General features: G+C 41.7%; 1 protein-coding gene across 1 annotated transcript in view; it reads right to left on the minus strand.

Moving 5' to 3' along the window:
- Positions 1-23,438, minus strand: part of RELN (reelin) — a gene marked incomplete at its 5' end in the record, with an annotated part of 292,461 nt that overhangs the window by 263,289 nt on the left and 5,734 nt on the right. The window contains one exon of the mRNA XM_083366535.1: positions 2,147-2,282. Within this exon, the coding sequence (XP_083222661.1) occupies positions 2,147-2,282 (136 nt within the window). The remainder of the gene's footprint in view (positions 1-2,146; positions 2,283-23,438) is intronic.

A 23,438-nucleotide genomic window follows, 5' to 3' on the forward strand; every position in this document is an offset into this window, starting at 1 on the left:
TAATACTACTGTTGTTGTTATTATTGTTGTTGTTGTTTTATATGGTGTAGGACAGAAGCCAGGACTGTTCTACAAATTGAGGCTTTCCCAGGATGGAATGTTCTGATTAAATCACCATCACCACCTCTTATTTGTTAGGATCACCCATTCCAGACTCTGGGTGTGTTACCAAGTCCATGCAGTGTAACAGCATGTTTGGAGTATCATTAGTATATTTATAACAAACCAGAACCAAACAAACAATTCAGCGAAGAACAGACCATATTAATCAAGGAGGAACAGACTAAGAATAAAACTATCCTATTGCTGTCATTTCAACACATAAGCTGGCTTGCCAAGAAGTTAAGTTGCTATTCAGAGTTCAGGTGGTGAAAGGAGAAAAACTTTGTAATGTTTTATGCCTGGGCTCACAAGCTCAAAAGCATCAAAATAAACTTGTCAGTGGACGGTTCTTCCGCCAATAAAACAGAAGCAATATACAAAGAGTCAAATCTTGTTGATTTGTGAGAGAGAAGCTGGAAAGAATATAAATTGAAGTCCTCAGTTTAAATCTCAGCTCCTAAAGAAATGTACCTCTTTGTAAGCTAATAGTTAGTAGGTTTATCTTTTAGAGCTGTTGGATATATACTTAGTCAATGGGGAAATAATAAGATAATGCCTACTAGGCTACTGTCCTAACCAAATTAATTCTTTCAAACAGATAGCATACAACATTTCAGGTTAAAATCAAGCATTTATTTATGAAATCACGGTCCAAGAATGACTTTACGCTAGTTCTTAAAAACACGGCATAAAAGTCTTAGTGAAATAACGTCTCCAAGAGTATCTTGCAATAATGCTGCCTACTTCAAGATATGTTAAATCCTCACAGTATTGGCTTTACAGTCCATTGCCTACCGGAATGATGGTAATGAGATTTCATTACACGATTTGCACCCACAATAGATATCATTGTCCTGTTTCTGAAATGTAGATTTTCCACTTCTCGAAAGCAAATCGATGTTGTAAATTGATTTCCACCAGTCATGGTGGAATCCAATTTGTAATTTCGTTTTACTGTTTGAGAAGCCTAGAAATTGGCCGTACTGTACGTGGCTTGGGAGAAGCGCCATCTCTTATCCAGATGTACATTTGCTAGCTCTTGATACAGGCAGTCTTCAACTTACAACAGTTCGTTGAGTGACCGCTCAAAGGTACAACGGTGTTGGGGAAAAAGGGACTTCGCAGTTGCAATCGTTATAGCATCCCCGTGATCGTGGGATCAAAATTCAGACGCTTGGCAACTTACGCTGTGCAAGATTTGCCATAGCAAAAGGAAAGATTTAAACCACAATTCAGGGGTGTTAAGATTTATGAAGGTAAATTATTATTTATACATGTATTACCTCCTACAGTCTTTCTGCCATAAAATAGCTGCCAGGCACAAAAGATAACAGCCATAGGCTGTTTAGCAATAAGTCACTTTAATTCATGTGTGGACCTTATGAAATGAAAATGAAATGAACCTTTTTTTTTTGACAATAAAGGTTCATTTCATTTTCATTTCATAAGGTCCACACATGAATTAAACCAGGGGTGTCAAACTCAATTTCATCGAGGGCCGCATCAGCATTGCGGTTGCCCTCGGGGGGCCGGGTGGGTATGGCCAGGGTGGGCGCGGCCTACTGGGTGGGCGCAGCTGGAGTGCTTATGGCCTACTGGGTGGGCATGGCCAGCTATACATCATTGGTATCAAGGGTGCCTATGGGGGCCTGGGCAGGAGTGGGACAGATCTGGGAGTCTCTGGCAGAAGGAGGGTCTCTGGGCCAGGGCCAAGGCAGCGGGGACCGTTCCCTCACTGTTTCCCGGATGGCTTCGGGGGCCACATGAAACCACTTCGCGGGCCGGATCTGGCCCCTGGGCCTTGTGTTTGACATGTCTGAATTAAACTCACTTATTGCTAAACAGCCTATGGACAGGAACCTTTTCAATTAATGGTTAGCATCTGCTTAAAGTTAGATAAGGGTCAAGGGAGTTCAAAGGAGGTGGGACTTGGTTCGCTTGTGACTACGTAGGGATTCTAGGCTGATCCCTCTTTTAACTCCGCCCCCACTTCTCTACAGCAAACGTCACCTTAATAATAATAATAATAGTAACAGTTACTTACATAAAATTCACACAGCCTGTTCCTGCGTGAGGAGCAATCCAAACAAAACTGAGGTTTGTGGTTGGAAGATGGCTGACATGTGACGCAACCACACTACACATGAATTGATTCCCAAATTGGTGATCAGACATTATTCCTACAAGGTAGAGACAAAATAAATATTCATGATTATTCGCTCAACAGTCTCGTTTTATTTCTTCAGAAACAATGTATATAAGAAATTCAGTTGTGTAATATAGCATTTGTGTGTGTGTGTGTGTGTACACACACACACACACACACATATTCTAGAAGACTAATATGAAATAACTTTATTCTTTGCCCCGAGCTTCAAAACTATATTTTCCAATATTCTTAATGTACAGTATTTCTTTCACTGGGCTTTGTAATATTTAAATATTTAAAATAAATATTTTTTTTAAAAAAACAACAACAACCATTTAGTATTGCTTTTAACCTTTCCTATTTTGTTGTTGATACTTAAGATTATTTGACAGAAGAAGAAGCTTCAGGTAGAAATAGAATGCATAACATTGTAACTAAAATATAATCTTTTTAATTGATTTTAAGTTTTGTAATTTGTTGTATTGTTTTTAAAAACTTTGTGAACCGCCCTGAGTCCTACGGGAGAAGGGCGGTATATAAATCAAATAAATAAATAAATAAATAAATAAATAAATAAATAAATAAATAAATAAATAAATAAATAAATAAATAAATAAATAAATAAAAGTATATACATATTTTTAGTATAACAAAAAAAACCTTCCATCTGTATTTTGGAAATTCGTCCACATCCATGGGTGGGATCGAAAGCCAATTGCCCAGTTGGAAGTAGCCCAGAACAATTTCCCAAGAATTGTTTTTGGGTCTTCCCCAAATTATTTCTGCTGCTTTTCTAAAAAATGAAGGTTAAGCTATCTGGATGGTCTTAAAATCTACTTTGCACTTTTAAGGTCCTGGGGAAAAAACCCTGAAAGTCTTCAAAAACTTACCGATCTTCTATAGCAGGGGTGTCAAACTCAATTTCATTGAGGGCCGCATCAGCATAGCGGTTGCCCTCAAGGGGCCGGGTGGGTATGGCCAGGGTGGGCGTGGCCTACTGGGTGGGTGTGGCTAGAGTGGGTGTGGCCTACTGGGTGGGCGTGGCCAGCTCTACATTGTTCGCATCAAGGGTGCCTATGGGGGCCTGGGCAGGAGTGGGACAATCTGAGGGTCTCTGGCAGGAGGAGGGTCTCTGGGCCAGGGCCAAGGCAGAGCGGGCCGTTCCCTAACTGTTTCCAGGATGGCTTCGCAGGCCACATGAAACCACTTCGCGGGCCGGATCCGGCCCCCGGGCCTTGTGTTTAACATGTCTGTTCTATAGGTTAGAATCAATGGAGCAGATTTTTATTTATTTTTATTTATTTGCTTCATCCCCTGCCATGGTAGTGGAAATTAGTTAGTTCCATGATGGAAAGACACTGGATCCTCAAATCGTATGGTTTTACTCCCCCCCCTTTCCTTTTAGGTATAGAGATTTTAAATTACTGTGGCGTGTATAATTTCTCACTCTTATTATCACTGCGTTATTACTCTTTTTAGTTCACTATTTTTTTTTAAACTGATGCGACTACATATAAGGAAATTTTAAGTCTAGAAAGGAATGCATGGCAATTAAAGCCATATAATATTTTAAAAGAAGAAAAGATTGTACAAACCTGGTTTCAGTATGGGCAATTACAGGCAAGATGGAAAGAGGACCAGAAAGCTGGCTTTTCGATGACTGATGAAAATTTGGTAAAACAAATTAGAGATCAAGGTCAAGCACATATAAAAAGGATATATAATGCATTGATAGAAATTGATTCAGAAACGGAACTTGTTAAAGATTGTATGATAAAGTGGGCCCAGAATTTTCAAGAAGTTTTAACAATGGATACTTGGGAAAAGATCTGGGTTAGAAATGTAAAATTTACACAGGCCCAAAACTTAAGAGAGAATTTTTATAAAATGTTTTATAGGTGGCACTTAGACCCTAAAAAATTAGCAAGCATGTATCCGAACTGCCAGCCCAAATGTTGGAGGTGTGGTTGTGAGGATGCAACATATTTTCATATATGGTGGACTTGTAAAAAGGTTAAAGCCTTTTGGATTAAAATTTGGTGGAATATGCAAAAGATATTTAAGAAAAGGATAAAGTTTTCTCCGCAATTGTTTTTATTGGGTATTATTACAGATACTACTGTTATAGACATTAAGTTGATGTTGCATCTAATTACGGCGGCAAGACTTTTAGTAGCGCAATATTGGAAGAAGGAGGAATTGCCGACTATAGAAGAGTGGACTTTGAAAGTTTCTAATTTGGCAGAAATGGCAAAGATTTCGGCATATTTGAAAGATCAATCTCAACAGAGATATATTGTGGAATGGAGAAGATGGATTGAATATATTCAGAATAAATATGAGACTAAAAAGTTTCATTTAGCATTTGAATAAGTAGTGGATTTTTATGAATGATTAGTTATTTGTTACTTTATTAATATTATGACTATGGAGAGTTAAAGTCCGATAGAACTTAATGTTTTATTTTTGTTGTTAGCATATTTTAGTTTATCTTTGTATTATTATACCCTGTATTCAGCTCTGAGAAGTCAGGGAGGGGGGAGGGGAGGGGGAGGGGGGAGTTTATTGTATTTAAAAATTGTAAAACTTTCCAATAAAAAAAAAACACTGACTTTTTTTTGGTGATATATAACCTGGAAGTGAAAAAGAGTTTTTTCTTGAAGGACTAGTCAAACCAAGAAGCGCAAAGGTGAAATAAAAATGAAAAATAACGTTAAGGCAGAAGTTAATTACACAAACTTAAAGATCTTTATTCAGAAGTAACCCCGCTGAGAGTTCTTTCCTATCTAGAATTAAAGGCTACAATGGCATAAAATATTTCTTTGTACAGGGGAAAAAAAGTGGGGGGGGGGCAGGGGGAAAATTACAGCTAGAAAATTTTGTGGTGCTGTAAGTAAAGCAGTATTTCCGTAGACGTAGCGTTCACTGTGGACCTTCGATGCGAAAATGAATACGCATGCGTGCAATGGAAAAGTAATTATGCTGCAGTTTCTCTAAACGATCCTGGTGTGTGACAGACATGCCACTGGCAGGGCTTTAGTTATCTTTTTTTAAAACAACAACAACAACAACAACAACAACAACCATATGTTTTGTCTTTTCCTTATAAATGCTCGGAATATTCAAGGGATTTAATACAGAAACAGCAGGTACTAAAGAAAAGTGACTGGGTGCATCATTATTTTTATTTTTAAAAGAGTTTCGATGCATATTTGTGTCATTTGGGGTAGAGCCAAAGTCTGCGACAACTAAGACTCACTAAATCACACGCTATTTAAAAAAAGGTAAGGAAGACTTCCTCTGAATTGTCTCCCCCTTGAGTTTTATTGTGTGTTGAAACAATATATATGTCACTCCACCTTATTATGCCTTTCTCTGTTGTATATTACTTTAGAGTGAAACTGTTAGGGGTGGGGGCTGTAGATCATGCCTCATCCAAGCCCACGAAGGCAGGGAGAAGTAGCTTATCCGTTAATAGATAGCTGTCCTCTTATTTTCTGGCATTTACTGTAATAAAAGTTCTATATAACCCAAATCAAGTCAAGGTCATTTGAGCATCTCCAGCAACTTGATCACACGTTGAGGGCTTTAACACAAAGGGTCATAAACAAGATCAATCGGATCCCGAAGACTTGAGCTTCACGTCTGGCAAGGATAATATATAATTTATACATGGTCTCAAAGTCCTTCACGTAGAACAGTTGGAGCAATTTCCCCCCCCTCCAAAAAGCAATGTAAAAAGGACAGTGTTATTATGCCTATGTTGCAGACAAATGTGGAAAATGAGATGGTCTTTACAGATTTTAACAGTTAGAAGTACTGAAAACGGCATCCAGTTTTGGTCACTACGATGCAAAAAAGATGTTGAGACTCTGGAAGCAGTGCAGAGAAGCATGACAAAGATGATTAGGGGACTGGAGGCTAAAATATAGGAAGAACACTTGCTGGAATTGGGTATGTCTAGTTTAATGAAGAGAAGGACGAGGGAGGACATGATAGCAGCGTTCCAGTATCTCAGGGGCAGCCCCAAAGAAGAGGGAGTCAAGCTATTCTCCAAAGTGCCCGAAGGCAGGACAAGAAGCAACGGATGGAAACTAATCAAGGAGAGAAGCAACCTAGAACTAAGGAGAAACTTCCTGACAGTGAGAACAATTAACCAGTGGAACTCCTCGCCTCCAGAAGCGGTGAATGCTCCAACACTGGAGGTTTTTAAGAAGAGGCTGGACAGCCATTTGTCTGAAATGGTCTAGGGCAGGGTTAGGCAACCTCGGCTCTTTTATGACTCCTGGCCTTCAACTCCCAGAATTCCTGAGCCAGCCACACTGAGGGGAAAGGGAGAGGTTTCCAAGCTGAGCCAGGCTGGCTCAGGAATTCTGGGAGTTGAAGTCCATGAGTCATCAAAGAGCCAAGGTTGCCTACCCCTGGCCTAGAGTTTCCTGCCTGAGCAGGTGCTTGGACTAGATGACCTCCAAGGTCCCTTCCAACTTCATTATTATTATTATTATTATTATTATTATTGTTATTATTATTATTGTTATTATTATTGTTATTATTATTATTATTGACTACCTTATTGTTTGTATCTTAATAGTTTGTCTTCTAGGCCTCATGCATCTCAAGGGAAGAACTACACAAATCCCAGTGAAACACTTTCACGACCTCACTTATGCTTGAGTGGAAGGAGAAGCAAGTCAAATCCCTCTTCCAATTGTGCTCCTCAGCCTTCCATAAGAGCTGTCATTTTGGGTGCAAAGCAAACAACAGACAAAAGGAATGCATTGCATGCCAACAGGTTTTGCGAATCGTGTTGTCGTAGTGCATTAGGAAAGTTCCTTGTAGCTGTTACACTATTTTTATCCTAAAAATGAGAGTAATTCGCGGGGCGATTCTGGAACTAGCTCTCTTGCCATAATCCCCTTAAACTCAGAGGAATTACACAATGAACAACCCCCCTACTGGCATTTCGAAGGAAACCCTAAGTGAACTACACTCCTATCTAACGTACAGCTACTGATCAATTTTTGTTCCAGGTGATTACATTCTGTTTCACAGGAGAAAAAAGACAACAACATCCATCCAGTTGGATAGAATAGAAGCAGCGTCTAAAACTACCGCTGGCTTGTGCAATCAATTATGAGTCAGGACGGGTTGATGAATTATTAAGTACCAGAAAGGGGAACATACCGACAATAAAGGCCCTTTTTATTTCCAATCCAGTGGGTTTATACCGGATTCAGCTTCCTTCGTACAGCAAAATGATTTTATAGGGGTTTTTCTATTATTAAAAAAACCAGCATCCCTCTGGTTATAAAGGAGTGCTTTAAAATTAGACACCTATTTTCTTTAAGATCTCTAGCCCGCCGTTTGTTAAATGGTATTAAAATATGCCAGAATATTTATCCTTGGACTTCTGCAAAAGTGTGAATTTTTTAACAGTTGCAGCGTGTTATGGCTTTCTGGTAAAAGTTTTATCAGGGGCTCGTTAAATGTAGCAATGTTTCTCAAGCTGCTGCTTGTGCGTAATTTCAGTAACCTGCCTCTACCAGACTGAGCATCTACAGCTGCAAATAGAGGTGACACTAAATTATGATGTGTATATGAGTGTGGGGAGAGAGAGGGAGAGAGAGATGATAGATGGTGGGTATGAGATAGACAGATAGATAGATAGATAGATAGATAGATAGATAGATAGATAGATAGATAGATAGATAGATGATAGATAGGAAGGAAGGAAGGAAGGAAGGAAGGAAGGAAGGAAGGAAGGAAGGAAGGAAGGAAGGAAGGAAGGAAGGAAAATATCGATGAGAGAAATAGTAGATGATAGATATGATGGATGGATGGATAGATAGATATAGACAGACATATGATAGGGAGGGAGGGTGGGAGGAAGGAAAACAGATTGATGAGAGAGATGATAGATATAGATGATAGACAGACAGACAGACAGACAGACAGACAGACAGATAGATAGATAGATATAGGTAGATAGATAGATAGATATGGATGGATGGATGGATATGGATCTATCGATAGACATAGTTGAGACAGACAGACAGACAGACAGATATATGGTAAGAAAGAAAGAAGGAGGGAGGGAGGGGAGAAGGAAGGAAAGAAAACAGATTGATGAGGATAGATAGATAGATAGATAGATAGATAGATAGATAGATAGATAGATAGATAAAGACAGACATATGATAGGAAGGAAGGAAGGAAGGAGGGATGGAGAGAAGGAAAGAAGAAAGGAGGAAGGAAGGAGGGAGGAAGGAAAACAGATCGATGAGATAGTAGATAGATAATGATAGATAGATGATAGATAGATAGATAGATAGATAGACAGACAGACAGAAAGACAGACAGACAGACAAGATATTATAAGCCATTATTTGCTTCATCATGACATTAAATGAAACTCAGTTGGCCGGATTTACATGTCAAAACCAAAATCAAATAAAACACATTACGATTAACTGTGGTGTTTGAATTTGGTCGCACAGGGATGAGTACAGAGGAAAAGAGCTGCTGAGAAATTTAAGCTTACACCTCTTACTATTTTCCCTTTTACCAGGCTTGTGGCAAAACAAATGCCCTAATTATAATTAAAATAAGAGCACCTGCACCTCCTCTAACCCTTGAGTGGAGCCTGTTCCCAAAGTTACCACAAATACTGGGGGAAGAATCATAGCCACTCTGATTAAGGTATTTGAATTATAATTACAATGACCCTAGGGCATGACTAGACACCAAAGGCGCACGGAACGCTGTTCCCTTCCCACCGGAGCAGTCCCTGTTTTTCTACTTGCATTTTTTACGTGCTTTCAAACTGCTAGGTTGGCAGAAGCTGGGACGAGTAACAGGCGCTCACTCTGCTACGCGGCACTCGGGATTCGACCCGCCAAACTGCCGACCTTCTGATCGACAAGCTCAGCGTCCTAACCCACTGAGCCACCGCGTCCCTTAAATACGTTTATTAGTGCCAAACAAAAGGGCACAACAGTCTGTGCAAGCTACACCAAAGCTGCACCAAATATACAAATAGTATGTTTTATTGCGTTTCCTCTGAACACTTTTTTTTTAAGGTTTGGGGTTTTCTTTTACTATTTTTACTGTGGGAGGGGGCTGTTTTTAATCCTTTGTAACAGTTGCCGACAAATGGGCAGCCTTACCCAATTGTGATGTTTTCTCCGCAGGCGAGCTATCGCAACGCGATTGTGTATATATATATATATATATGTTTATAGGATCTGCTTTTAAATTAGCCCCCAATATTCTAATCTTCCACTTGCTTATATTGCATCGCCTGCTTCAAAATTCAATATTTGGTCCATATTTGTTATGGGTTTATTGTTGTTGGTTTTTTTGAACGCAAGGAAGTTCAAATATTTCCATATGGGTAGGCTGCTCGTTTTTACAAAGATAACCATGGCGTTTCCCCAAGCCCTTTGTGAATTTAAATTCTTTCCTTCATCTTTCCTTCAATGACCTGAATAGGATGGGTTCTTAATTAACATTTCCAAAGCAGGGTCTTTTGTCAGAAGCCACTGGAAATGTATTTTTTGTCTTAGGGATTTATGACTTCAAGCTGACATGAGTTACAAATATGCAAATGGGTGCGGGGGGGGGGAAGGCTGCTGGGAGGTGAGCATCGCCTTCCATTTGCATAATTTCCCCAAGACGCTGAATTAGATTCTTTGTCAATTTATTAAGCATGTGTATTTGTTAAAAGGGAGGTCAGAAAGAGCTCTCGCTCCCGACTTTGCATAGTTGTCTGCTGTCAACTTGAGGATTTGAGGAGGGGTGGGTGGGTGGGTATTGATCACTAGACATCTCAAATCAGGGGACTTCAGTGAACACGTATGAACACAGAGGAAAAACTGTGGTATTAGGCAGGTATTGGAATATTGATCAAAAGGGAAAAGGGAATAACCATTGGATTGTGCCCAAGTCCTCTTTGGAATGACGGATTCATTGTTCATCCCCCGCAACAGACAGAAAATGTTGTGATCTGCTGTCTAAAGAAATGGATGCAAAGGGGAGATATATTTTGATAAGAATGGGCAGAGAAAGCTTTATCCAACCAAGGTTCATTTAGAGAAGAGTTGCCTCAATTGTTTTTCCAGCTTCTTTCCTTTAGCCGTATTTTCCATAAACTGGATCTAAGGTCCTCATCAGGATAATAATAATAATAATAATAATAATAATAATAATAATAATAATAATAATAATAATAATAATAATAATAATAAATAATAATAATAATAATAAATAATAATAATAATAATAATAATAATAATAATAATAATAATAATAATAATAATGGAAGGGACCTTGGAGGTCATCTAGTCCAACCCCCTGCTCAGGCAGGAAACTCTATGCCATTTCAGACAAATGGCTGTCCAGTCTCTTCTTAAAAACTTCCAGTGTTGGAGCATTCACCGCTTCTGGAGGCAGGTAGTTCCACTGGTTAATTGTTCTCACTGTCGGGAAGTTTCTCCTTAGTTCTAGGTTGCTTCTCTCCTTGATTAGTTTCTATCCGTTGCTTCTTGTCCTGCTTTGAGGTGCTTTGGAGAATAGCTTGACTCCCTCTTCTTTGGGGCAGCCCCTGAGATACTGGAAGACTGCTATCCTGTCACCCCTTGTCCTTCTCTTCATTGAACTAGACCAGGGGTAGGCAACCTTGGCTCTTTTATGACTCGTGGACTTCAACTCCCAGAATTCCTGAGCCAGCATGGCTCAGCTCGGAAACCTCTCCCTTTCCCCTCAGCGTGGCTGGCTCAGGAATTCTGGGAGTTGAAGTCCACGAGTCATAAAGCGGCCTAGGCCTAGGCCAGGGGTAGGCAACCTTGGCTCTTTTATGACTCATGGACTTCAACTCCCAGAATTCCTGAGCCAGCATGGCTCAGCTTGGAAACCTCTCCCTTTCCCCTCAGTGTGGCTGGCTCAGGAATTCTGGGAGTTGAAGTCCACAAGTCATAAAGCGGCTTAGGCCTAGGCCAGGGGTAGGCAACCTTGGCTCTTTTATGACTCATGGACTTCAACTCCCAGAATTCCTGAGCCAGCATGGCTAGCAGGCCATGGCCCGGTAATGGGCCACAGCCCACAGGTTGGCGACCCCTGCTGTAAACCTCTTAGAGAGGGCTGTAAAGGACTGTGGAGCAGTATGTAAGTCTAAGCCACAGATCTGCAACCCGCGACTCCGGAGCCGCATGCGGCTCTTTCAGCCGTCTCTTGCGGCTCCCAGTCCTCTGCCATGCGCAGTTCAAAAAAAAAAAAAAAGTGGGACTAAAAAAGTTCAACCAATCAATTCAAATATGCAGGGTAAGTGCATATCTTGCCTTGGCTCCACTCTTCAGACAAACCCTGTTCTGCGCATGCGCGCATGTACGTGCATGCACACACATTTTTTGCGGCTCCCAGTTTTTCCTTTTGTGAGGGAACCGGTTCCGAGTGGCTCTTTCACTGTTTCAGGTTGCTGAGCCCTGGTCTAAGCGCTTGATTGACTGAATAAATATCCTGCAAATTTTGCTCTCAAAGTTTTCCTTTAGAAACAGGGCAGTTGAACGAAGCCTTAGCTGGAATTCTGCTTCTCTGGTTCAGGAATATAATTTGCTATTTCACCAGCCGAAATAGATTCTTACCCTAAAACAGGGGTCTTCAAACTTTGCCCATTTCTTTCTTTCTTTTCTTTATTCTTTTTAGCAATATCAGTTATAGCCAGCCCTCTGAAATATGCTGTAGCCGTATCCCGCACATTTTGAAGCGACGTTTCTTCTTTCTTGTTTATTTTTGAAGAAAAAAAATCCATTTCCTTTGTCGCTAGTCGTTAAGAATTCTTTTTCTCTCAATATAGACTTGTTCAAGGACCATCTGAATTTTATCTTAGCTCCTCTCCAAGTCATCTTTATTGGGTTAGGGTCTGCCCACACATTAGTTTCTATCTCAGCTTCTTATGTCATTGTTTTAAGTTCCACAGATGTCCATATCATGTCAGCTCTAGACCAGGATTGTATGACTTTCTGACTGGCTGAGGAATTCTGGGAGTTGAAGTCCACAAGTCTTAAAGTTGCCATGTTTGAAGACCCCTGCCCTAGATTAAGCTACAGACTTCAAATATTCTGGGATTCCAATATTCAGATGGAAAACTTTTGATCCTCTAACCAGCTACTATGCACTTTATCTTGATAAAGCACAGGTCAACAAATAAATGCATTGGCCGAGCTTCGTGTTAATGAGATTTTCATCCTAAGGATGGATAAGCATACTTTTATATGTCTTCTGTACTAAACAAATGTAATCATCACATTGGATAAACTATTGTTAGCACCCTGTGGAAGCATTTACAGCAAGGTTTATTCCAAATGTAACTAATTTCGGAGTGGAAGCAAATAAGGAACATACAAACCAGGAGGCAAACATTAATGCGCGAAAATGAGTGATCTTCTAAGCTTAAATCCGTTTTTAATAGGAAAAAGTGGTCCCGAGGGACCTGAGCAATTACAGCCAAAGTCTCTGCTTCAAGTACATTATTGGTGCCACCCCACTGATTTCTGAACGGAACATAAGTAAATAAGGCTAGCATGGTGAGTCTGATATGGCTTCTTAATTGTTTTTTCTTGTAAGGCAGATTAGCAGATCAGAAAGCTTAACGTTTTCTAAAAAAAAACAAACACTGATTAATCTCAGCCCTCTAGTAATATGCTAATGGGGGCTGATTTCTCCCTGGCGTTGCTATTTGTCTGCATAATCACTTTATCAACTCCAGATGTTAGAGGTCGAAAGCCAGACTCACAAATGCAACGGGATTGCCTTTACAATTATATATGGGGGAACCTTCGATTCCAATTCTAGGGGCCGGTGCTCATCTCCGTTTCAAAACCGAAGAGCCAGCGCTTGTCCGAGGACGTCTCCGTGGTCATGTGGCCGGCATGACGTGCTTTCGAACTGCTAGGTTGGCAGAAGCTGGGACGAGTAACAGGCGCTCACTATGTATATGTATATGTATATGTATATGTATATGTATATGTATATGTATACGTATATTTATTTATTTCTAGTGGGCCAATTCTCCTTTGCCCTGCAGTCAAACTTCAAGAAAGTTTCCATTATTACATTGCATTCCAAAAAAAAAAAAACACGCTTGGGGGCCTATTTACATGGCCTTGGATCATTTAAAAAAAAGCACAGTGTGCCTGAGCTGCATTTTGTGGATAATTATATTTTATATCCTGCTCACAAACCTTCTTTTATTTGCAGACATTTGCTTTTCTTAGATGACTCTTCTTTACTAACAAGATGGAAACTGAGAGACTTCCCGAAGTGTTTTTAAAGTATGTTGTTTCTTAATAAAATGGATATATTACAGTACATGAATCAAATGATAAAGGAGAATATTTGTACAGTAGCTCAGGGCTGAAATGAGGGGTTCTCGGTGCTCTCTGAGCTGGGCTGTTTTCTTGCAGACGTTTCCTTATCCAAACTAGATAACGTCATTAGTGCTAGTACTACTGTAGTACATCACTAGGATTGATGATGTTACTTAGTTTGGTAATGAAATGTCTGCAAGAAAACAAGCCAGCTCAGAGAGCACCAAGGACCCCTCATATAAGTCAACCTGGTGAAATGTCCTACTTGTAAGAGTTAATATTTTGCATTCCCGAGTGGCTGCAAAGCAGTAGGTTGCCTACTGCTACGAAATATGTATGCAATTTGGGTTAGGACGCTGAGCTTGTCGATCAGAAGGTCGGCAGTTTGGCGGGTCGAATCCCGAGTGCCGCGTAACAGAGTTGAGCGCCTGTTACTCGTCCCAGCTTCTGCCAACCTAGCAGTTCGAAAGCACATAAAAATGCAAGTAGAAAAATAGGGACCACTACGGTGGGAAGGTAACAGCGTTCCGTGCGCCTTTGGCGTCTAGTCATGCCGGCCACAGGACCACGGAGACGTCCTCGGACAAGCGCTGGCTCTTCGGCTCTGAAACGGAGATGAGCACCGGCCCCTAGAGTCAGAAACGACTAGTACGCATGTGCGAGGGAACCTTTACCTTTACCTTTTCATACCTCAGCAATGATTTATCTGAAGACTCACTACCAAAAAAAATCTCCAATTGTCCAATTTCTTTGCAAGGCCTTTTACTGTTGACTTAGATGGGGAAGGAGTATGAGCAGGGTTTTTTTTTTAAAACGGTTTATAGTACGTTGTTCAATATTTTTTAATTGTTAAGTATGCTGGTGTTTTCAATTTATTTTTGTGTGCTGCTGAGTTGGGCTCATTTTAGTCATGCTGTTATTGTAATGATTCTCTCTTGGGGAACCAGGGCTGTCTGTTGGTCATCAGAACTGGCAGAGCAAAGGAGGGAAAAAAAACACACAGGTGTGCCAACAGAGATGGGTTTTGTTCATAATGCCCCTTCCTTAGCAAGGGCGTTAAGAAGAGCGATCCTCATGAACAGCGATCCTTAGGATACCTAAGCGCAGGGCAGATGATCTCTTGCAATAGATATACGTGCTCTGATGGAGATGACGAAGTTTTCCTACCTCTTGTATCTTCTTATTATTTCCCCGATTGTTTGGCTTTGAGGAAGAGGTGCCAATTTGGGGCAGGGAGATGCTGCTGAAATTTCACCAGAATGCAGAATTACATAGTTGGAAAGGGACCTTGGAGGTTCTTCTACTCCAACCTCCCTGTTCCGGCAGGAAAACCTATACCACTTCAGACAAATGGCTGTCCGAACTTTTCTTCCATTGACTCTTATCTACCGCCAATTCGCTTTGACAGAATAACAGAATAACGGAGTTAGAAGGGACCTTGGAGGTCATCTAGTCCAACCCCTGCTCAGGCAGGAAACCCTAGACCATTTCAGACAAATGGCTGTCCAGTCTTTTCTTAAAAACTTCCAGTGTTGGAGCATCCACAACTTCTGGTGGCAAGCTGCCTTCGTCCTGCCTTCAGGCGCTTTGGAGAATAGCTTGACTCCCTCTTCTTCGGGGCAGCCCCTGAGATATTGGAAGGCTGCTATCATGTTACCCCTGGTCCTTCTCTTCATTGAACTAGACCAGGGGTAGGCAACCTTGGCTCTTTTATGACTTGGTGGAGCAGTGGGCTAATGCCTCCTTAAGTAACACCAGCTGCCTGCAATTAGTGCAGGTTAATCGTCCTCACTGTCAGCATCTTTCTCCGTGATTCCAGGTTGCTTCTCTCCTTGATTAGTTTCCACCCGTTGCTTCTTGTCCTGACTTCAGGTGCTTTGGAAAATAGCTTGACTCCCTCTTCTTTGGGGCAGCCCCTCAGATACTGGAAGACTGCTATCCTGTCCCCCCTCGTCCTTCTCTTCATTAAACTGGACATACCCAATTCCAGCAACCCTTCCTTGTATGTTTTAGCCTCCAGTCCCCTGATCCTCTTTGTTGCTCTTCTCTGCACTCTTTCCAGAGTCTCAACATCTTTTCTGCATTGTGGTGACCAAAACTGGATGCAGTATTCCAAGTGTGATCATTATAACAGCATCTCTCTGTCTCTCTCTCTCTGTGCCACACACACACACACACACACACGGTTTCTTAGTGAGCATGTCACTTACAGATCATTTCACTGGAAACAATTGCGGCCACTAAATGAGGACTACCAGTACGGTGGTCACAGCAGCCCGCTTGAAAGCTCTTTCCTTTGTCCATGCAAGCTCAGCACATCCACAAAGTTCACACAGCTATGACTTTTATTGACTAGCTTTGAACCCCCTGTGGATGTTGGATATTGCCGCATTCATCGTGGAAAGCAATGATTTTTAATGGAATTTTATTTGATGAGTGGCGAAAAAGAATACACTGGGTTTCAAATTAAATTTTATTTGCTTTACTCAGATCAGGTTTCTAGATGCTCCTGCTGGAATATTTGTTATGCTAGCTCACGGCCAAAGGGCCTTCTTTCATATAATGTGGATTCATTAGAAGTCATATTGTTTATCCAGAAGCTAATGCTGTCAGTAGCTATTGATTCATGGCAAAGATAATTGTGTATTTTTTGATAGCAAGTCAAGAAACATTAAAGTGGCTGCGATTCCTTAGGACTTCAAAGCAAATATATGACATTGTGTTTGGTATTTGTCAGGATATACACACTGATAGGCAAAGATCAGCAATAAATTAAAATAATAATAAAAAAGCAGAATTCTGATTTTGGGGGAGAAACTGCTTTGTTAAGTTCCGGCAACCAATTTGATGTAATGTTGATTACTTATGATACGTAAACTTTCTATTTCCACTGAAATACAGGTAGTCTTTGAGACGATGGGTGAGTGAGTTTTCCCCCATTTTATGACCATTCTTGCCACAGTTCTTAAGTGAATCACTGCAGTTGTTAAGTTAGAAACCCGGTTGTTAAGTGAATCTGGCTTTTTCCCTTGACTTTGCCTCTCAGAAGGTCAGGATCACATGACCCCGGGGCACTCCAACCGTCGTAAATATGAGTCAGTTGCCAAGCGTCCGAATGTTGATGATGTGACCGTGGGAATGCCGCAACGGTCATTAAGTGTGAAAAAATGGTCACAAGTCACCTTTTTTTCAGTGCTGTTGTAACTTTGAACGGTCACTAAACAAACGGTTGTAAGTTCAGGACTATCTATACTAGGGGTAGGCAACCTCGGCTCTTTTACGCCTCGTGGACTTCAACTCCCAGAATTCCTGAGCCAGCCACGCTGAGGGGGAAAGAGAGAGTTTCCGAGCCAAGCTCTGCTGGCTCAGGAATTCTGGGACTTGAAGTCCATGAGTCATAAAAGAGCCAAGGTTGCCTACCCCTGACCTAGGCCTAGGCCGCTTTATGACTCGTGGACTTCAACTCCCAGAATTCCTGAGCCAGCCACGCTGAGGGGAAAGGGAGAGGTTTCCAAGCTGAGCCATGCTGGCTCAGGAATTCTGGGAGTTGAAGTCCACAAGTCATAAAAGAGCCAAGGTTGCCTACCCCTGGCCTAGGCCTAGGCCGCTTTATGACTCATGGACTTCAACTCCCAGAATTCCTGAGTCAGCCAGGCTGAAGGGAAAGGGAGAGGTTTCCAAGCTGAGCCATGCTGGCTCAGGAATTCTGGGAGTTGAAGTCCACGAGTCATAAAAGAGCCAAGGTTGCCTACCCCTGATATTAAAACAGGGGGGGAAAATATTGACCTATACGTTAAGTGTATGCCACGTAAATATAAAATTGTAGCTGGAGGTGAAATTCCGAGCCAACTTCTTTAATGAACGGTTGGGAAGAAGAAATATTGCCAGGGAATACGTACATTCCGGAATTTGATTTGAAATCACTCTCACAAGAATGCTTATTATTTTATTAGCACATGTCCATGGAGATTCGCAGCCATCTGGGTCAGTGTTGTCCCAAAGGAGCTTTTTTTTTTCAGGAGGCAACTGGACTTTTTTTGTTTTTCTTCGAAGACATTTCGCTTCTCATCCCAGAAGCTTCTTCAGCTCTGACTGGATGGCGGGGGAACGGAAGGATTTATACTCCTTGCTTAGCAGCAGAGGTTTTGGGCTCGGGGAATCAACTTGGGAGTCCTCCTAGATTCACGGCTTACCCTAGAAGATCATGTAGTGGCCGTGACTAGGGGGGCTTTTGCCCAGGTTCGCCTGGTGCGCCAGTTGCGGCCCTATCTGGACCGGGATGCCCTGTGCACGGTCACTCATGCGCTCGTGACCTCTCGCCTTGACTACTGTAATGCTCTCTACATGGGGCTTCCCTTGAAGACCACTCGGAGGCTCCAACTGGTACAGAATGCGGCCGCGAGAGTTGTCTTGGGAGTTTCCCGGTACTCCCATGTTACACCTTTGCTCCGCGAGCTGCATTGGTTACCAGTTGTCTTCCGGGTGAGGTTCAAGGTCTTAGTTATGATCTTTAAGTCCCTACATGGCATGGGTCCGGGGTACCTCGGGGACCACCTGCTGCCGGCTTCAACTCCCCTCCGCCCTGTGCGTTCCCACAGAGAGGGCCTCCTCAGGGTGCCTCCGGTCAGGGAATGCCGACTGGCGGCCCCCAGGGGGAGAGCCTTCTCTGTGGGTGCCCCGGCTTTGTGGAACCAACTGCCGGTGGAGCTCCGGACGGCATCGGACCTCCGAACTTTCCGTCGTGGTCTGAAGACCCATTTGTTTGAATTGGCCGGTCTGGCCTGATGGGGGAGTTGGGTTTTAAATTGTCATTTTAGATTGTATTATTGTTTTTTAATTGGGCACTGATTTAATCTTTGTTTTAACTTTTGTATAGTATTGTATTTTTATTTATATGCCCTGTGAACCGCCCTGAGTCCCCAGGGAGAAGGGCGGTATATAAATTAAATAAAACATAAACAAACATAAACATAAACAATATTTTCCTGCCGATAAACCTTTTAAAGGAGCTGCACAATTGTTTTGTTTCTTGGGTCATCAAGGGCTGTGCATCGATTCAGATTTTTAGTCCAAAAATGTCTTTTGGAATAGAGAGGAATGTAGCACTTAAGACTTATATACCTCTTTACAGGGCTTCACAGCCCTCTCTAAGGGGTTTATAGAGTCAGCCTTTCGCCCCCAACAATCTGGGTCCTCATTTTACCAACCTCAGAAGGAGGGAAGGCTGAGTCAACCTTGAGCTGGTCAGGATCGAACTGCTGGCAGTTGGCAGAGTTAGCCTCCAATGCTCCATTCTAACCTCTTGGGCCACAGAATGTAGCACAGTCTTTGGGGAAAGATGCAGTTGCTTTAAAGAGCTGCAGAGAGGTGTTTCGTTCAGGCCTCTGCATCTTCCAGAGCACCTTTTCAGAACTGAACACGAAGCACCCGCAGAGAGAACCAAGGACTCTTAATTTATTGCTCCCAAATTTTGACAAAATCGACAAGCGAAGAACCATCATTTATTTGCAAAAGGTTTTTGGTTTGTTTTTTTTTTGGACTGGCAGTGTCAAAACTCTTTTGTCCCACCCTGCATTCTGCCCTAACTGAATTGATGGCGAGCAGTCCAATGTCGCTTTTGTGTGTATTTTGCTTTGTCTCTACCCCCAGCTTTATTTGTTCTTGTTTAATGTTCTTGTTCAATTCTCCGGCTTTGCTGCACGCTGCCCCGAAAATCAAGACTGGAGGCAATGGGCACATAATGTTAATAAATATATAAAATTCTGTAGGATCTCTGCTCTGTATATTATTACAAAACCATTTCTAATGTGAGCTTTCACACTAATAGGACAAGCCAATTGTAAATGAATAGGCTTTGTGAAGCAGTGCACAGTTCTTTCACAAAATCTTCCAATATTCTAGCTTATTCTTCGATCCCAAAGTGGTAATTAAGAACATTGGCATCTAGACACGAAGCTCTTACATCTAGCTCTACAATAGGTTGAATCTAGAATGTGCTATTCTGTAACATCAATGACATGTCAAATATCATATTTATTTGCTCCTAGACATGCAGCTATTATATTTAGCCAAGTGCTAACTAAACCTGACATTTCGACGGATGAGAGAATGTTATATTCTCTTTTAAAACCTTTCCTTCTATTTTTAGCTCTTCGGAAAAACTCCCTTACGATCTCAGTGGAGGGTTAGTGCTATCCTATTCGACAACATTGGTTTATTTAGCTATTTATGACTATGTCTGCGCACTGACAGATTGCAGAACAAATCCAGGCAGTGCACACTATATAATCATAGCACAACAGCAATAAAAATCAGAAATCAATTCATCTAATCGTGAGCTGGGGGGGAAACAACAAAATATTTGTAATTTGTTTATTATTTCCATAGACACACAACTTATAACCAATCCTGGGTCACTCCTAATCAAAAGTTAAAACAGCATAAAAAAACCCTGTTAAATCTAAAGGTAAATGTAAAAGTTCCCCCGCACATGCGTGCTAGTCGTTTCCGACTCTAGGGGCCGGTGCTCATCTCCGTTTCAAAGCCGAAGAGCCAGCGGTGTCCAAGGACGTCTCTGTGGTCATGTGGCCGGCATGACTAGACACCAAAGGCACACGGAACGCTGTTACCTTCCCACCGGAGTGGTCCCTATTTTTCTACTTGCATTTTTATGTGCTTTCGAACTGCTAGGTTGGCAGAAGCTGGGATGAGAAACAGGCGCTCACTCTGCTACACGGCACTCAGGATTCGACCCGCCAAACTGACGACCTTCTGATCGACAAGCTCAGCGTCCTAACCCACTGCGTCCCTTTTGTTAAATCTAAAGAACCAAACAAATTGCGGAAAGTTAAAAAAAAGGAACCAGTGCCAAGTCGAAATTCTGATGTGTGCAGTCACTTCATCTTCTCCTAGAGTTTGGGGAGGGGGGGTGGAAATCCAGTTCTCCAGTGGTTTTCAGAAGGCTGGGGGTGGGAAGGGGAGACCTGGCAAACCTCAACGGGGAAGGATCTTCCATAGGGCAGAGGCTGCCATGGAAATGACACTCATCTTAGCTCCCCCAAAAATGGCAGTATTTAAAGGAAGAGATGTGGAAAGGGCCCACCTTATCCGACCGGATAGGATGGGTAGATTTCCTTAGGAAAAGATGGCCCTGCAGCTAAGATGGCGCCGGGTCATATAGAGCTTTAAATTGGATGAGTCACATCTTGAATTGCACCCAGAAAGAAAATGGAAGCCAGTGCAGCTTGCACAACGGAAGTGTTATGCGGACAAATCTAGGGGCCCCTATTATTGAAACCTTCGAACTAGGGTGCTGGAGAAGACTCCTGCAAGTCCCTTGGACTGCAAGGCGATCAAACTGGCCAATCCTAGAGGAGATCAACCCTGACTGCTCTTTAGAAGGCCAGATCCTGAAGCTAAAACTCAAATACTTTGGCCACCTAATGGAAGGACTCACTGGAGAAGAGCCTAATGCTGGGAAAGGTTGAGGGCAAGAGAAGAAGGGGACGACAGAGAAGGAGGTGGCTGGATGGAGTCACTGAAGCAGTAGGCGTGAGCTTAGATGGACTCCAGAAGATGGTAGAGGACAGGAAGGCCTGGAGGAATGTCATCCATGGGGTCGCGATGGGTCGGACACGGCTTTGCAACTAACAACAACAACATTATTGTGCACAGTGCTGCATTCTGGACCAGCTGAAGTTTCCAAGTGGCCTTCTGGCGTTTCTCAATAAAACATGATTCCCGAATAAAGCATCCAGGAAACCTCACTCCCTTTTAGTACCGTTGAGGTTACCTGGTTGGGTACTGCAAGGTCTACAAGAAAGCTAAGCTCAGCACAAAAGATGCCAAGGCCATTGTCCTCCTCCTCCTCAGAATATCATATACATATGCGTGTGTATGTTATTATCACTTGTTATATTGTTAATGGAGGTTTATTTTTTAAATGTATTTTTATTCTTACTGCTACTTTTAATGCCTGAAAAGCTGTAGAAACTCCCAGAGGCTAAAGACTTTGAGGTGGTAGATAACTGTGTAAATAAAGCAATTTGTAACTATTAGGAAATTAGAACTGGAAATTACAAGTATTTATTGATACTATCTACTACAACGTTTCCGAAACTTGCTACTGAAGATGTGCGCACTTAATGCTGGAAAAATACTAACTGCTAACAGATCAACGTTTTCCTAATTTAGGTGACTTTTTTATACGCTGCCTTCAATTCCCAGAATTCTCACCAGTGGCCATTATTGGCTGGAGATTTCTGGGACTTGAAGCCAATCGTCTTGAGCACTAATGCTCTCATTCTAAAATATTATTCATAAATTCCAGGGCAATGAACGTTTATATACTTCAAAGGAACTTTTTTTTGGGGGGGGGGTCATAAGTATATTAAGTATATTACATGGACTTTGTAATTTTCACTCTCAGCATCCTTATAACTGACTCAGAAAGTGGACCGCAGTGAGGGAATTTACCAAGTTAAGACTGAAAATCTAAACGTGGCTGACCAGCGTCACTTTGGACCCTTCACAATTTAATTAACTGTTAACAGATTCTTCCAGCCATGACGCTACACCGATATTTTATCTCCTGTTAATTAGTAATTAGGCACTGGCAAGAGAACAGGATTTCTTTCCAATTATTCCACAACTCTGTGATTATTTAAACTTGGGATAATTAGCAGTAGAGAGCTGGTAAAGTCTTCTGGGCAAATTGTGTTTGATAATCCCCATTAAAATAGACTTGGAGATTGTCGACTTGTAGCTGAAATGGGGCAGTTCAAAGAGTATTAGATACAGCGCCAGGCAAATGGGGGACCTTTTAAATTTTTTTTCCCCCAACTGTTCTAATGAGAATGCCCTGGGTCATTTTCTTCCCACTTGACCATCTGTTTGGTTTCTGGCAGGGGTTTCTGGTGTGGGTTCCTAAAACCCATTTGGTTTGTCACAAAGTAAACGAGAGAGAGAAGTGGAGCCATTTCAATTTCATTTATAGAGAAACGGTATCAAAAATGTGGCTTGGCACAGCCTAAACTTTATTTAAATGCTGCAACTAAGGGCAGTTCTCTCTCGGGAAAAGCTGCAGGAAACAGCGCAGAGGGCCCTTCAAATGCAGCTGCGAGGAAGTCCCTTAACCCTAACACACACACAAGCACGCACACACACGCGCGCGCGCACACACACACACACACACACACACACACGTGTACACTTGAATAGTTCTCGACTTACAACAGTTCATGTAGCGACCGTTCAATGTTACAAAGGCAGTGAAAAAAGTGAGTTATGACTGTTTTCCACACTTGTTTATGGCAATTAACTATATCTATTATTGTTAGTTAAATACATGCACCCAGACATTATGCTGGTTGCTAAATAATGAAAATGTTATTCGGAAAAACCCCCAACCCCAGCCCCAACCCTAACCCTAACCCAAATCCCAACCCCAACCCCGACCCCAGTTTATTCCTAACCCTATAAAAACTAATAAAATCCATACAAAAAAAGAACATTCCTTTTTCAAACATAAAGGGTAAAACAGCATAGCACCGAAATATTAATTTATATGCATAAAAGTGGGGGAATTCATAGCTTCAGAATATTTGAAATGCCTTCTATAAATACCTATAATATTACATTATAAGTTTAAATATTCTATTCTGTTCTGATACATTCCCTTCCCTTCCATCCTCTTCCATATTTTCTATTCTATTCTATTCTATTCTATTCTATTCTATTCTATTCTATTCTATTCTATTCTATTCTATTCTATTCTGTAATTCTATTCTGTAATTCTATTCTATTCTATTCCATATTTTCTATTC

This window comes from Vipera ursinii, assembly GCF_947247035.1.
Source record: "Vipera ursinii genome assembly, chromosome: 6".
In the NCBI taxonomy this organism is placed as follows: Eukaryota; Metazoa; Chordata; class Lepidosauria; order Squamata; family Viperidae; genus Vipera; species Vipera ursinii.